This window comes from Phyllobates terribilis, unplaced genomic scaffold, assembly GCF_046119375.1.
Source record: "Phyllobates terribilis strain yellow unplaced genomic scaffold, ASM4611937v1 Scaffold_11__3_contigs__length_659146591, whole genome shotgun sequence".
Taxonomy (NCBI): domain Eukaryota; kingdom Metazoa; phylum Chordata; class Amphibia; order Anura; family Dendrobatidae; genus Phyllobates; species Phyllobates terribilis.
The window spans coordinates 397169367-397186981 of record NW_027362771.1 but is presented as its reverse complement, the minus strand read 5'-3'; the positions used below and the strand labels follow the sequence as shown (position 1 = coordinate 397186981).

Sequence of the window (17615 nt, the reverse complement as noted above, 5' to 3'; positions counted from 1 at the left end):
CGCCTGTCCACCTTGGTTGGTCAACGAACTGTGACCTCTGCCGCTAGCGTGTTCAGATGGGAATTTTTTGAACAGTTCTGCAGCAAGGGCCTTCTGGTACTGCCACATTTTTGTAGACCTCTCCACCTCAGGAATAAGAGAGTGAAAGTTCTCCTTGTAGCGGGGGTCTAAAAGTGTCACCAACCAGTAATGACTGTCACCCAACATTTTGACAACGCGAGGGTCACGGTTAAGGCAGCGTAACATAAAGTCAGCCATGGGTGCCAGACTGGTAACGGGCAAGACTTCCATGTCCTCACCAAGATGACGACTGACCATGCTCTCCTCCTCCTCCTCCCCCCTGTCCTCAGGCCACCCACGCTGAACCGACTGTATGACAGTTGTACAGGTACTATGTACAGGTACTACCATCTACAGCGCATGATACCCGCTCCTGTTCTTCCTTCTCCTCCTCCTCTCCCTCCTCCTCCTCTCCCTCATTGTCCCCCAATGCACATTGGGATGAGATGAGGCTGGGCTGTGTGTAATCGCCCGCTACGGCTTCTTGATCCATCTCATCATACTCTGGCTGCAATGCCTCCTCTTTAATTCTCTGTAGAGAGTGTTGCAAAAGACAGACAAGTGGGATGCTGACGCTAATGATGGCATCATCGCCACTCACCATCTTGGTGGACTCCTCAAAGTTTCTCAGGATGGTACATATGTCAGACATCCAGGTCCACTCCTGAGGTCTTATGTGTGGAGTCTGACCTGAATATCGACTGCCTTGTTGCAGCTGGTACTCCACAACTGCTCTCTTCTGCTCACAAATCCTTTGCAACATGTGGAGGGTAGAGTTCCAACGTGTGGGGACATCACACACCAGTCGGTGTGCCAGAAGCTGCGAACACTGCTGCAACACAGCAAGGGCGGCGGATGCTGTAGCCGACTTGCGAAAATGAGCTGACAGGCGGCGTACTTTGACGAGTAGATCTGGCAACTCTGGGTACGATTTAAGAAACCGCTGAACCACGAGGATAAGCACATGAGCCAGGCATGGTACGTGTGTGATCTCGCCTCGCCTCAGAGCCGCCACCAGGTTGCGGCCATTGTCACACACGACCATGCCTGGATGTAGGTTCAGCGGTCTCAGCCACAGATCTGCCTGCTCTTTCACAGCTGTCCACAGCTCACAAGCAGTGTGAGGTTTATCACCTAAGCTTATGAGTTTCAGCACAGCCTGTTGCCGCTTGGCTGAGGCAGTACTGCAGTGCTTCCAGCTTGTAACTGATGTGGTGATATCTGAGATGGAGGCTGAACATGAGGAGGAGGAGGATGATGCGCAGGAGCTGTACACTGTGGGGGCAACTCTGACTGACATAGGGCCCGCAATCCTCTGTGTGGGGAGGATGTGTTCCGTCCCAAGGTCCGACTGGGTCCTGGCTTCCACTATGTTTACCCAGTGTGCCGTCAGGGAGATGTACCGTCCCTGGCCACAAGCACTTGTCCACGTGTCCGTTGTCAGGTGGACTCTCCCAGTAACTGCATTGTTGAGGGCACGGCAGATGTTTTAGGACACGTGCTTGTGTAGTGCGGGGATGGCACACCGGGCAAAATAGTGTCGGCTGGGGACCGAGTACCGAGGGACGGCCACCGCCATAAAGGTTGCAGAAGGATTCCGTCTCCACCAGCCTAAAAGGCAACATTTCCAACGCAAGCAGTCATGAAATGTGCGAATTTAGGACTGTGGCCTGTGGGGCGTTGGCTGCGAATCTGCGGTGGGACGTGGACGTGGATGTTGATGCTGTTTCTTGAGAAACTGCCATAACAAGTGAAGACTGAGAGGAGGGGGCATCTTTGCACGCAGTATGGACAGGGGATTGCCTTGCACGCACAACAGGGGGTTCTATTACACGCACAACAGCGGAAGAAGCTGTGGTGACACCCGCTGACACTGGTCGTGGACCCTGGGGTTCACCCCACAAAGTCGGGTGCTTTGCTGCCATGTGCCTGATCATGCTGGTGGTGGTCAGACTGGTAGTTTTGTCACCCCTGCTGATGCTGGCATGGCAGGTGGTACAAATGGCCTTTTTGGGGTTATCAGCAGAGTCTTTAAAAAAATTCCAGACTCTGGAAGACCTACCGGTTGTACTTGCAACGTCCCTCGTGTTGGTGTTACGGGAAACAGTTGCCCGCCTTCTGTCTGCGGCCACCACACTGCTTCTTCCTGCCTGTTGGGGTACTCTGCCCCCCTCCCCCTGTGTGCTGCTGGCTTCGCTCTGTGTGTCCTCCTGCCACGTTGGGTCAGTTACTAGATCATCCACCACCTCCTCCTCTTCCACTTGCGCACCACGATCCTCCTCCTCACTTCGTGGCAATTGTGTCTCGTCATCGTCCACCTCTTGTGACAAATTGCCAGCGTCGACTTCCTCTGGCCGTGGCTGTTCAAATATTTGGGCATCGCTACATGGGATCTCCTCTTCCACCACTTCAAGCGGAGCAGGCGAGAGGCACAAACATGGAAATGGACCAGTGAACAGCTCTTCAGAGTGTCCAAGTGTGGGATCAGTTGCTGTCTCACGACACTCGGCATGTCGGGAGGAAGGAGCATCAGGGTGAGGAGGAGTATGCGGTTGAGACTCATGGCTACTAAAACTTGACCGTGTGGAAGACAGACCGGAGGTGGTGGTGCCCAGGTAACTGGAAGTATTATCTGCTATCCAATTAATAACCTGTTCACACTGATCAGTTCGCAATAGTGGTCTTGTTGTTGTGTGCTTCCCTAGTAATTCGGTCAAGAAGTGGGAGCGAGAAGATGTGGCTGTTGGTTGTGGCACATTTTCACCTTGGCCACGGCCCCGTCCTCTACACGCACCATCACCAGAACGTCCAGTTCCACGTCCCTTGCCCATTGTAAATGAAGTAAAATAGCTTACACTCGCACTATCAATGGAAAAAAGGTAATAAAAAGGAGATTAGAACCGTGGAAGAGGAAAACCACAGTTATATTTTTCTGACCTACACCAGAATCTTTCAACCAGATATATTTGTGTCTGACCAGTCAGGGAGACACTATTACAGTTTTTTTTTTACAGCAAAAAATGCCAAAAAAAGGATAATACAGAGATTTGACCTGTGGAACTGCAAAACCACAGTTATACTTTTCTGGCCTTCACCAGAATCTCTCAAACAGATATATTTGTGTCTGACCAGTCAGGGATACACTATTACTGTTTTTTTTAAGTCCAAAAATGCCAAAAACAGGATAATACAGAGATTTGACCCGTGGAACTGCAAAACCACAGTTCTATATTTCTGGCCTACATCAGACTCTTTTAAACAGATATATTGGTGTCTGAACCGTCACAGACACACTCAATTTTTTTTTGGGGGGGGGGATACCAAAAGGTTAATAAGACGCGTATTTGGACAGTCTAACTGAGGGAAAAAAAAAAAGGATTTTTCCTGGCCCCTGAGACCGGGGAATAAGTCTAGCAATTTGACCAACAGGAGCACACAGGACTGTAATGCAGCGTTTGCTGGTATAACCACTGCGTCTCCTATACAGCCTGCCTGATATCTGGGATGGATATTAGTCCTGAGAAGGACTGTTTGTTTGATTTGGCAGGCTTTAGAGACCCTACACTACCTATTTCGCAGTATAAATCTCTCCCTAGCTCAGCAGCACTCTCCCTACACTGTCTGATCCGGAGCGACTGTGTCCAAGATGGCGGCGCCCGGTTTTAAATGCTCGAGGTGACGCTGTGCGGCCAGCCAATCATTGTAATGCCCACAAACAACATGGCTGCGGCATTACAGTGACTGGCTGGCAATCCCTGCATGTTCATTGGCTCTGTAAAGAGCGCCAAACATGCAGGGCGGAGACCCGAGCTCCCGCCCGAGTAACCCGGAAATGCTCGGTGCTTTCCGAACATCCCGAGTAGTGAGATGCTCGGGCGAGTACCGAGCAGTGTCGAGCATGCTCACTCAACACTAACAACTACCATACATGTATGGCATACTCTGTGGATACGCCATGTATGTCTAACATCAGGAAATTCCTTTAAGGCTAGAGAGATCCTCAAATATTAGTCTTCAGATTCACAAATTTAACTTAGCGCTGTAGAAAACAAAATACAGGACATGAGATTGGCATTATTAAAGTAAAATAGAATTTATTATCTAGAACAGCAAACAGGTTGGAAACTACCGTATTTCCTACTCTGAATCAAGAGTCTGATAGTAAGTCTGGCATCCTCATCCCCTTGTACCAGGCGTTTCTTCGAACTCTGAGTCATCCACATTTATTTCCAGATTATGTCAGTGAGAGAAGGGCAAGTTTCCCCCTGTGATCCCTTCTCGTACTAATTTTAGTGGCGTAACAGAATCAGAACTTTTCCTTCTATGTATCTCTAGTTTCTTTTATGATAGGAATGGCACAGCTGAGAATAATAATTGCTGAACCGCACAGATCGCGCCATTAATAATAACAATGATAAAAATAAAGGGTTTTTAATTACTTCTTACAAATAATTTCAGAAGGACATTGTTTAGAAAAGCTCCAGATCTGCTGTAGGAATTTACTTTGAGTTCTCCAGGTAGATGAGTATATGAGCTGCGGCTTAATGTAACCGACAGCTTGATTCCTCTGCCTCCATAGAAAACACATGAACGTTCTTGGTGGAGTCGGGAGAGATACATTTTCAGTCTACAATTATTTAAGGTGTATGTGAGCGCCTTCAGAATAAAGAGATTTAGAATTTTTGTCACACTTTTAACAACAGATCTGCCACCTGGAAACTTAAAGGGGTTGTCTATGAGTTTTAAAAATGTATTTAAGATACAAAATAAGCATTACATACCTATTTAATCCTTTATCTCGAGTAGTCCCTGCTAGGCCTGCAGCAATCACCAGCTGTACATCATTTATGTGACCACTGAGGCAAATCACTGGCCTCAGCATCGTGTGAGGCCAGTGATTGACTGCAGTGGTCACTTATATGATGTATGTGAAGTAATTTCTAGAGGATTAGTGGGGACCCCTGGTGCAAAGCGCTGGAGCGACAGGTTATTTTAACATATTTACAGATTTTAAACATTTTTGTTAATAATCCTTGACAATCCCCTTAAAGACCCTTCTTTACTCTTTTAAAATACGCTTAATATCACATTAACAGGCACTTTATTGAATGTAACTACAGTTGATATTAACTCATTAATTTACATCATGCTATAAAACTCCAGATGCATCATACAGCTATTGCCAAATCTATATTTGTACCGTTAAATAAAGTGCTTGAGTTTTGTGGTAGAAAGGGTAGGATCTTGGAATAACAAATAGCTGAAGCAAAAACTTTATTTTTGTGGTGTACTTTATGTTAGGTTTCCTTCCAAACTACATATTTTTGCACTGACCATATGTAGAAGCTGCATCAGACTTCAATATACATTTCAATGGAAGCTATCGCCACCTCGTGGCATTTACTGGAATTGCTTGTCTTCAGATCGAAATTTTAAACCACTAACATAAGTACAAACTGTTTTTCAAGTCACCGATTACTTTACTTGACTGATTCCTATATTCTGTACATTTGAATAAGTGTGAAGAAAAATATGCAGATTTTAATAAACTGAATTCTTTTTTTTTTATCTTTGCAGTCCGCCAAAAAAGAGTAGAAAGGGAACATCAGTAAACTAAGGAATGCTAAAAATACATATGCTGTCTTCTTTTGGAAGAAGGAGAAGCCAACTCGTGGAACGGATAGCTGCACTAATGTGATACAGTCCTATTGGACTACTTTATGTTGCTGACTTATGAAGACTTTAATACATATTTTTTTTTTTAGAACCTGCACTTGTACTTTGCATATGGTCATTCAGAACAGGGTAAATGTGACCTACAACCCATGATGGTCCGTGAAGTGCTGACGTTGCCAACCCTGTGGTGCTGTCGTGTGACCTCACTTCCTTTATAAAGGGGCACACGACAATGCATTGCCATCTTTCAATAATTTTTGTGTATGATTTAATTTTACATAAGTTGGCATTTTTTATGTAGCAATTTATACATTGAAGCAGTGACTAAATTGTTGCTGGGATCCTCTAAAATGTTCATAGCGGCCAGATATAAGCTTACCTACTTACATCATTTCTATTACTTTCTCCAATACTATCCAGAATTTTTGTCGGCTGTTCACCAAGTCTCATGTGTCAAATTAAGGTGTGATACTGTATAATACAATTATTCCTACTTCCTGCTGAATTCCTCTAATCTGATGGTGAAGGGTTGTATTTACATCTATACTTATCTAATGTGCACAGGGCTCTTTGTCTTAGGCCTCATTCACACATCAGTATTTTTGCATCAGTGTATGTATGGTTTTGGCATACAAATACTGATGCAAAAATACTGATGTGTGAATGAGGCCTTCAGCTTATTTTTATACCAATGCCTAAATCTCTGAAGACAAGATGTCTAATCATGCACTCAGAAAACATCTGCAGCTCTGCCATGTCTCTGCCGTCTGTGCTGAGACAACGCAGTTTACACTTCACCTATAACTGCAGGAAATTTGGCATTTAATACTCTGGAACAGATGACCAGTTGTGGTGATAAAGGAAATCTGTCAGCAGGTGTTTTCAATGTAATCTGAAGGCAGCATGAGGTAGGGGCTGAGACACTGATTTCAGTGGTGTGTCATTTATTAGTGTGTGTGTTATTTTTTCAATACAATGAGTAGGAGATTATCAGTGTTGGACTAGCTGCCTGCATACATCCTGGATCAACTCCTCCTCCACCACTGATAAGCAGCTCACTGTTAATAGATAATGTAAATGGAAAGCTGTGGTGTGCGCAGGATTAGCTTTCTGAGCTGTGCTACATCTGAAAACTTTGATTGTGTCACAGCTGCTGCACCCAGTAAACTAAGTAACGCATCACTGGAATCAGGGTCTGTTTTCCTACATTATGCTGCAATCAGATGAGGCAGCAAAAGCTGCTGACAGATTCTTTTTAAAGGGAGATTCTCAACTGTAAGGCTGGGGTCACATTAGCTTATAGAATCCTATGCGATATGCTAATGACACTCAGCTCAAACTCTGCTGCGAGCTTGAGCCGAGTGTCATTTTACTGTGATCCGATCCTCTGGCATGTGAGAATCGGATCACAGGTGAGAAGAAGGAGAGATTAATCTCTCCATCTTCTCCATTGCCTGTCTCGGCGTATATCGAAGCGCACAGTGGTGAGTGTCCCATTTTCTCCCTACATTACTATTGGACTATTTTCTGGTCAGCACCATCGAGATGGTTAACCAGCTGCTGAATTTAGTTAGTTTCATAGTTGCTGTTTTAGTGCACATACTGTGAATGAAAGAAGTGCCGGATCCCTATTTTTCTACAACTAATAGAAACACTTAGGCCTTGTACACACAATACAATTGTGCTACGTTTTTTTGCCACGATTTGGAAAATTATAGCCAAAAAAAGACACTGGCATGTGAACATGGTCTAATACTTCCTTTCCTGCTAGATCATCTTCTGGATTTAGGTTGTAAAACGGCATCAATAATTTTGTGGCCTTTTTCTCAAAAATCAATTTCTGTCAAACTACTCTTCTTTCACCATGCTGACCGAATCACGAGCAGCATGAATCTGACACTGGCTCTGTAATTGAAGCCTTGCATATTTTATTCTGAAACACCGCAGGGACAATGCGGCTAGTGTGACCAGTCACGGAGGTACAGTATGTCCTTCCGGCTTCTCCCTGCCCGACTCAGCTAGATTGACAGGACTCTCCTGTGCACTCTCCAGGGGAGAGCTTGTCGATGTAGGTGAGCGAAGCCACGGGGACCCTGCCTGTTGGGATTGTCATCTTACTCACCTTGCCTCCAGCTGCAGTTTTAAAGTATGTTTTCTCTGAGACATTGCTGACAGGTTCCCTTTCAGATGCGTTTTCAGCTGGTTGTGAGGCATAGCAGACAGCTCCTAAAACTTTGGTCTTAGAGCTATATTGTGGCAACTAATGGGACCGTGTAGCTTAACCCTTTATAGCCCTCGTCTAGTTGCACTTTTAGGCTATGGCCCCACTATCAGTATTTGGTCAGTATCTTTCCTCAGTATTTGTAAGCCAAAACCAGGAGTGGGGCAAAAATGCAGAATTTGTGACGTGTTTCTATTAGGCTCTGTGCCCACGATGCGTTTTTTAAGCGTTTCCGCAGGGGCAAAAACGATGCACAAACGCTTAAAAAATGCATGGTAGAAGGCCTGCCATGTCCCCCAATGATAATCCGCATGTGCTGTGCACATGCTACGGAAATTTCTGCTGCGGATTATCATTTCGGAAAAAAACGCAGCACTACCAATTACTTTGCGGAAGTGCTGCGTTTTCGCCGCCATTGACTTGCATTGAAACGCATGTAATCAACATCACTGCATCTGTACATGCTAAATCCATGCGTTTCAATGTGTGGATTTATAAAAAATAAATATGATACTTACCTTCTGATGTCCCGCGGTCTCCTTGTCTTCGCTTGCCGGCAGCTCGCGGTGGACTGAAGGACCTGCGCTGACTTCATTTAGTCATGTGACGGCAGGTCCTTCAGTGTAGTGTACCGTGAGCTGCCGGCTGCCAGGACGGAGCGAAGCAAGACTCCGGGGGCCATCGGAAGGTAAGTATAGATTTATTTTTTTTATTTTTTACCATTCTTTACGGTCACACTATATAAATCCATGCTGGCTGCATGGATTTATATAGTGTGACCAAGTTGACAAGCACTTTCCTAGTGATGCTAAAATTGCTTGGAAAGCGCTTGTCAACCCGCATGCGGAAATGCATGTGAAGAACACTTCACATCCGCATGTCCCTGGCAGGAAAAACACATGTACAATCCGCATGTGTTTTTTTTCTGCCAGGGAGATGAAGAAACGCTCAGGAAAAATCCTGAACATTTCTGCATCGTGGGCACATAGCCTTATACCTTTTCTCTGATTGTTCCTCCCCTGGTTTTGGCTTACACATACTGAGGAAAAATACTGACCAAGTACTGATAGTGGGGCTGTAGCCTTAAAATGCCTCTCTCTCATACAAAAATAGCCCAAATTATATAAAAATGTATAATTTTGTGCAGCTTTTTCTATTGTATCTTACATTATATTGTACAATGTCTTATGTTATAAAATGTGAGAATCTACAAAAGCGGCATCTACGACACTATGTTCGGACACTAATGGATATGTTTACACTGCTAGCCATTTTGCATGGGAAATGACAAACCTATATGCTTTGCTGTGAATGACATTGTATACTGCACTAAATGGAATATCAGTGTTGGATATTATGAGCACCCTGTTGAAATGTCTATATCTTTGTATGGGAACATGGTGCTATTAATTTATATTTTATTGTAAAAGAATATATACTGCTCATATAAATTCCATGGTAGAAATAGCATTGATGTGATGTAACTGTCACAGCCGATCAAACATGCAATTTCATGACTCCTATTCACACTAGCTTGCATATGACATAACTGCGACGTTTTTCCGGGCAGATTGCAACTGGAACGCGCCTTAAAAAGCGTATGTGCACAGTTTTTTTTTGAGGCGGTCAAAAGCGACAAGTTTTACAAGCGGAAATCACTTCAGGAAATGCTGCATTTTCAAGACTTTTTGTGGCCTAAGTTATTTTTTTTGTTAGCACTTTGTTAACGTTTCATGAAGTCTTTTTCTGTTAAAGTTTTGTAAATGTTTTTAGCCTTTTTTACCATGTTTTGTGAGCTATTTTCAGACATAAAGCAGTGTATAAACCGCTATCATTTTATGAGGTAAAATCACCTCAAAAACACTGACAAAACACTCTAAAGACGCCCAGGTGTCTTTGTGACAGTTTTGTAGCCCCCCCATTGACTTTTATTTTAAAGTATGGAGCAGCTTCATAGCGGGAAATGTCGGGTGTATTGACTTGTCACTTCTTTTAAACGCTCTGCATTTTGAAAACCTCAAGCTAATTAAACGCTTCCAAGAGTGGACATATATGAACAGGCGTTGCCCTAAAGACGCTGCTTGTTTGTGGGCCACTGACCGGAAGCTGGAGACAGACATGCCTACTGGAGATGGACAGTAGGCGTACACACCCCAAAATGATGCACGACAGAGCACACGTTCACTCTTTCCGCAGAATTATAGTCTATGGCGCATACGTCTGAATCCCGTTTTGTGGGGTGTTGGGACGTAAGCCCTAACGGGACCAACTAAAGGGTGCCAAAATGTAATGTGAAAGCACCTGAAAAGAGGTGAACTGACCGTTCTTCAGGCTTTTTCCGCTCTGAAGACACTCTATACTTTATAATGGGAAGGCTTAAAAGATGCACAGAAGATGCCCAGGCATCTCCTTGAGTGTATATGTAGCGTCTTCACTTCAGAAACTACTAGCGGTTCCTTCATTGCTGAATGGAGAAAAAACAGGACTGGAAAACCCCAAAAAAGACAGTGCAAAAAAAGCTGGAAAAAGGCTAAAAGAATTGTGGCGGTGCTTTCATTCATGTCTCTATGGAGAACAGAAAACCTAGGTAAACACAGAGGGGGGCTATTCATCAAAGTTTTACACCTGGTGTAAAACAATATGAAAAGTCTCAAAAATTTTGTGTAATGCGGAGCTATGAAAAATGTAGCGACTCTAGGCAGTTTCATGCTAATTTGAAGCAGCTCTGCCAAAATGGGCGATGCTGGGGAGGGGCCAGGGTAGGACGGGCTGTGGCTATGCCCGCCTGGCAAATTCAGCAAAAGTGCTTGCGTTTCTTACTCCAGAAATGCTATTTGATTACTTGACTGAGAAGTTGCACCAAATTCATTAAGTGGTGTGCTCCTCTTAATGAATTCAGTGCATCGTACTCTAACAAGCCCTTCATTAAGACTGGCATGTACAATGCGATTATTGAATCGGCCCCATAATGTATCATTTTGGAGATTGACAGCATTATAGTTAGTGTGAATACAGTGTACAGTACAAAGGTGGTAGGTCACAATACAGAAGTGCTATTTGTGCCTTTTTATATTATGCACATGTTTTATATTTTGGTGTTATGCTCTTCCCATACAGGTACAATCCCCTCACAATTCTCCTAAACCATGGTATGCCATTATATTTATAATAAAAGTAGAGGAGATTTACTAAGTTAAATGTGCGATAATTCTAGTTAAATTTGCGCCAAAAAAGTACTCCTACATGACATGCACCATATTTATAATGGGTTTTAAAACCCATTTACACAGACGTTAGGCCGTCTTTAACAGGCCAGCAATCACCAGTGAACAAGCAAAATGTAGCAAATTGTTATTGTCGACAGCGCATCATCCTGTGTAGGAAGGGACTATGCTACTGAAAACATGAAATCCTATGTGCACAGAACGATCATATTAACAATCGTTCTGGGCGCATAGAATTGTGGTTAACCTGCCTAACCAGGCTATTACAGACCCGCCTAAACCTCTATGGTTATTTAATGGCTATAGTCAGCGCATTGAAATTCAACATTAGAATCTTTCCTGTTTGCTTAGCCATTGAAAAAAGTGTGGCTTCAAAGGAAAGGGGCATGGTCTGAATGTGATGCTGCGCTCCGTGTAAGGTCCCATTCATGCATCTGAGTTTTTCACAGAAATCGGATGTGTGACTTTGTTGGGCATGTTCACGTGCCCGTTCTTGTGCGGACTATTTGTCAATAAAAAAAAAAAAAAAATGGATATATGATTTTCGGATCTAACTCACCCATTTGGGTCTGTGTAAAAAAAAAAAGGGTTGGCACTCAAATGCTAGCTGTGTGTCATACAAATGCTGTGTGTTTTTAGTGCTTAGTGGGCAGGAGAAGCTTAAAAAATTTATTTTTTTTGTATATTAGAAAATGAGAAACCCCACAGATGGTAAAACACATATGGCCAAAAGCAGATGAAGATCTGAATCATGCACAATGATGAAAAATGATTTATTTTTTCTCATCTGCAAAAAAACCAAAACAGACGCCTAAATGAGTCCTAAGCTAAACAGCAGATAATTGATACATGTGGTGCATTTTTTGACTGTCCAGTCTATGGCTTGGCAACCGCCAAATTTTCCCAGATAAAGGTGCTTCAGGAAAACGCTGGCGGAACTGCTGTCAGTGTTGCTCTGTCACAGGCGTATTTTACTCTATACTGTGAAATATAGAGAGCGGACAGCTTTTTAGTGGGAACCACCCCAACAATGAGCATGTCACTTGTTTTAACCTCTTCAGAGTTTCCGAACCCTGAGGCGGTTAAAATATGTTACACTAGATGAAACATGTTAACAACAATGTCGTTTTCACATTGCTGTGCATTGTTAATTTTATTGGGCGCTTTTGCGGCACTTTTTCAGATGGATTAAGGGCGGAATCCGACTGAAAAAGACATTATGTACACACCCTAAATTTACTCTGTTTTAGGTACGGAGATATCCATGTCCGTGTGTGGCAACCGTGTGCCGCCCGTGTACCACGTCAGAATCACACGTACCAGCGCATGGGAATCAGTGTACAGTTAGCGCTCTTCCTAAACGCTGGGTGCTGAACGCTGCCCTGTTGGGAGTAGTAGTCTGCTCCCGCAGTGTCCATGTGTAAAAATAAGAATAAAATAATAAAATCCTTATACTCACCTGTCCGGAGATGTCCCCCGCTGTAATCCTCTGAGTTCTGACGCTGAGGAGCATGAGCCGCTCCAGCGAGGGCTCACTCGCTGGAGTGGCTCAGTTCTCTCCGGCTCCTTGGGGTCAGCGGTCAGAGGATTACAGCAGGGGACATCTCCGGACAGGTGAGTATAAGGATTTTATTATTATTTTTACAAATGAACACTGCGGGAGCAGACTTCTACTCCCAACATTGTCTCTTGCTCGTGCTGATCACAGCACGAGCAAGGGACAATGATGAGGGCAGCGTTCAGCACCCGGGACTTGGGAACAGCGCTAACTGTACACTGATTCCCAGGCGCCGGTACGTGTCACACTGATGACACACGGATGTCATTCGTGTGTGTTCAGCGTGGGACATTTTGCGGACCGTGCATCGTTTAAAAAACTGACATGTCTACGTGTGGAACACACGGACACACGGTTGGAGGAAATACAGTGACATGTGCGCAGACCCATAGATTTGAATGAGTCTGCATTTGTCAGTGTCTCCAGTACATGTGGAAACACATACACGACACACTAACGTGTGAGAGAGCCTTAAAGTTAGGCAGGATTACTAAATCTCCCTCACTGTGTTTTAATAATACCAGATAGAATGCATATTTCTGAAATATAATGAAACTGTAATAACGAAGGTATCTTAATAAGAGTAAGCTATAGCACAGGAATGACTTGCCATTGACGTTAACTGTCATTAGATGTTAATATGCTTGGAATACATTTACTGAAGATGAATGTTACAAACTAGTTAATATGAAAGTCATCTGTTACATAATGAAAAGTAGGTCAGCCATGTAATGATAGGGATTCAGGCTTGCTCCATCTCAGGCGTACAAATTCTATCTACTGTGTAACTCATAGTTATTTTCCCTAGTAGACGTACATTTGCAGAGTATTGTAATAATCATACTTACTGGTTTGTAATGTATAAAATATTATGTCAAATTAACTATAAAACTATAAAGATGGCAATGTGTTGTTCCTCTGTACATTGTATTTGTTGAGGACATGTACTGTAATATGTTCATATTAGATGTAATAAGCTCTTTTCAATAAATATGACGTTTTTGAGAAAAGAAGTGTCATGTATAACATTGAAGGGATTGTCCCATTATTAAATACATGTTCTCACAATTAACAGTGTTTGCCATGTACATGCTGGTAAAAAGCAGACATTATTTGCATATATGTGGCGCCACCTAGTGTTCAAACTGTAAATTAATATGTATGTCCACCTCATTAGCTGAGTGCTGATGGGCACACATACTCAGTTACTCTCCCCACTCCCAGTTCTTTGCACAATGATTCTCTGTACTGCCGAACAGCCAATAGTACAGTGTCCATTTTAGGACATGATCAGATATCAAAATCAAGCATCAGAATGATGTCAGTTTGAGGCTAAATACCCTGTCTGACGAGTGATCCAGACGAGTGACTTTTACAACTATAATAATAATAAAAAAAAAATAACTTCGCTGATCGGACTTGAACCCCAAATTCTGTATCCCAAAGCCAGTGCACTAACCACTAAGCTAGAAACTCAGTTATTGAGACCTTGGATTTCTATTTGCTTATATGATTTTCAGTGCAATCTTGTCTAAAACTCATTGGGACTTATGCACAGACTGCAAGCAAGCCAAATTCAAATGATGTTTGATTTTGATGTGTGAGTCTGATGTGTGACTTTCTTCAAACATCAGAATCACAATGACTTTTAGTCACCCTGAGTATTTTCATGGTTAATGTCATAAGACAAGAAAAGCTGCCAGCTACTATTACTTGACTGGATAGTGCAATAGTAAAAAATCAGCCTCTGAAACTACAGTGTCAGAGTTCAAATCCTGATAGGAATAAGATTTTTTTATTATTATTAATTATGCATATTTAGCACACAAACTACAGGGGTGTTTTACTTTTAATATCTGACACTCTGATTGTCATCCTGACGTGTTAAGAGTTTCAGACATGCTCTCTATTTGCATGGTAAATTACATAGCCAAAGTAAATTGGGAGTTTGCAGCCAGTACTTGGGTGGATGCAAATAAAAATTTACTATAAAGACATTTTATCATTAGACCCCTTTAAGAAATTATGCAAATATAAAGTCACTTGGAAATAGATATGTAGTAAATTAGTGCCCCCCAATTTACTTTGGCTATGCAATTTACCATGCAAATAGACAGCATGTCTGAAACTCTTAACACATCAGGATGACAATCAGAGTGTCAGATATTAAAAGTAAAACACCCCTGAAGTTTGTGTGCTAAATAGGAATAATTTTCTTTTTTTGTTTTAATTATGCCTATCAGGATTTGAACTCTGATACTGTAGTCTCAGATGCTGATGCCTTACCATTGCGCTATCCAGTCAAGTAATAGTAACTAGCAGCTTTTCTTGTCTTATGACATCAACCATGAAAATACTCATGGTGACCAAAGGTCATTGTGATTCTGATTCTGATGTTTGAAGAAAGTCACACATCAGACTCACACATCAAACATCATTTGAATTTGGCTTGCCTGCAGTCTGTGCATAAGTCCCAATGAGTTATAGACAAGTTTGCACTGAAAATCATATAACCAAATAGAACTCCCAAATTTTAACAACTGAGTTTATACCTCAGTGATTAGTGCACTGTCTTTAGGACACCGAATTTTGGGTTCAAGTCCCATCAGCGAACAGTTACTTTTTTTTTTTTTTTATTATTATTATTATTATAGTTGTAAAAGTCACTCGTCAGAATCACTCGTCAGAATCACTCGTCAGAATCAGTTCTCAGACAGGGTATTTAGCCGCAAACTGACATCATTCTGATGTTTGATTTTGATATCTGATCATGTCCTAAAATGGACACTGTAGGAGGGAATGGAAATAGATAGGAAGATTGGGGCATGGTCAGACCACAATATGTCATCTATTGTAGCAGATGGGTTCCAAGAGAGAGCGTGATGACTCAACAGGAAGAAATCAATGCGACTATATGAGCCATGGGTAGGAGAAAAATATGTATAATCCTTACCCTGAGGATTTAAAATGCAGCAAACATCTGTCAACCTGAGGGCATGGATGACCCATTTCAATGAACAAAGCTGTCTCAGAGGGACGACACCCCTTCCTGAGGAGGAGTCTAACGCAGGATTCCATGTGAAGTTGAAGTCTCCACCTGCAATCAGAACTCCTTCTGCAAAATCAGAGAGGGACGTTAAAAAGGACCTACATGTGCAGATCTGATCTTTGTTAGGGAGGTACCAGTTTGCTATTGTATATGTTGATTCTGCTATTTTGAGTTTGAGGAACACATATCTGCCTTGATCATCAATGAGAGAATCTATGAGAGTATAGGCCAACGACTTGTGTATGGCTATGGATACACCCTTAGAGCGTGAATCCGGATTAGTGCTGTGGAACCACCGAGAGTAATACCTATCTCCAAAAACAGGCATATGCCCAGTTTTAAAGTGCCTTTCCTGTAACATAAGAACCTGGACTCTTTGTTTGTGCATAGAGTACAAAATTTGTGAACGTTTCTGTGGGACAATAAAGCCTCTTACATTCAGTGAGCCTACTTCAACAGAGGACATGATTACCAAGGGGGATGAAAGGAGTGGGGCAAGATGGGAAACGGAAATACACAGAAAACTAAGAAGAAATTACAGGATATATAAAATAAAAACCAAAACAAAATGATATAACAAAATGAAACAAAAACAATCTGATGAGGGGAAACAGGTATATTTTACACCTGCACAGCAGAGTGTAAACCCCCCTGAGAGGATGGGCTTTCTACTGGGGAGCCCCCCCAAACCAGACATCAGGCAATACCATTTTGTCTTAAAACCTATGATAGAAAAGCAGCCAAAAGCTGTCAAAGATTAGCATCTACTTATCATTATATTAAACGTTGAATCAGTATATCACATATCCTTATGGAATAATATCCATACTGTCCAAGAACGGAATATTATTGACATAATATAATCAAATCTTATTATTGAGAGCCAGTCATATAAATGAATTATTCGTAATATCAACTATACTCATTGCTGAAAACATTTTAGAGGAATATAACACTCTAATATCTTTCACAAGATTGACTAGCGCTGAAGGCTAGCGTATTGACCACAGGATCCATTTGTAATAGACAATTCAATTTGGGGAGTGAGGGATATGTTTTCCATCGTTCCCTCTCCTGAATTCTTCTCTGGATTTGTTTCTTGTCGCTCTTTATGGTCGTGGATTGAGATCCGACTTGGGGCCTCCCGGGAGACTCGGCCAATCCTCTGTTGGTATAGATACGTGGGGAATCCCCAAACCTGTAACAAAAGCCGGAATGTCTCCAGGGCAACGTATCACATGTAAAGCCCCCGAATGGCGGACCTGTAGACAGAAAGGGAAACCCCAAGAGTATAGAATGTTCTGCTGTCTCAGAACCTCTAATAGAGTCTTTAATGCCTTCCTCTTCTGTAGTGTGTGGCACAATAGATCAGACATGAGTTGTATAGGATATTCTTGATATAAAATAGAGTCACATCATGAGATTTTGTCGCATCAGAGGATCCGGGCCCAAGGATCTATAAGCCCTATCCAACTCCAACGCATTCTCTAAGGGCAGACCCAAGATAGAGTTCAACAAATGACGTAGTGTCTCATCCAGTTCATGGTGTTCAGTTGTCTCTGGAAGTCCTCTAATCCTAATATTGTTGCGCCTTCCTTTGTTTTCAATATCATCTATCAAATCTGTTAGGTATTCCAGTTGGTATGAGTGAGAAGACAAAGTTTGTTCATGAGAATTTACTTGTTGAGCGATGGATGCTGTATGTGATTCAGCAGCAGACACTTTTTCTGTTAACTCTTGCATGTCCCCTCTAATGGGGGCTGCTTCAGCCCTGTAAGAGGACTCCAGTCTAGACATATAATTCTCCATGTCCCTCTGGTTGGAATA

At 42.6% G+C, this 17615-nt stretch overlaps 1 protein-coding gene across 2 annotated transcripts in view; it reads left to right on the top strand.

Annotated features, from left to right (window-relative positions):
• LOC141166394 (tropomodulin-2-like) overlaps positions 1 to 11913 on the top strand; it is a 95810-nt gene extending 83897 nt beyond the window's left edge. For both annotated transcript variants that reach the window (XM_073653040.1, XM_073653041.1), the window contains exon 10: positions 5638 to 11913. In XM_073653040.1, coding sequence (XP_073509141.1) covers positions 5638 to 5672 — 35 coding nt within the window. In that variant the 3' untranslated portion in view covers positions 5673 to 11913. The remainder of the gene's footprint in view (positions 1 to 5637) is intronic.
• The last annotated feature ends 5702 nt before the right edge of the window (positions 11914 to 17615 follow it).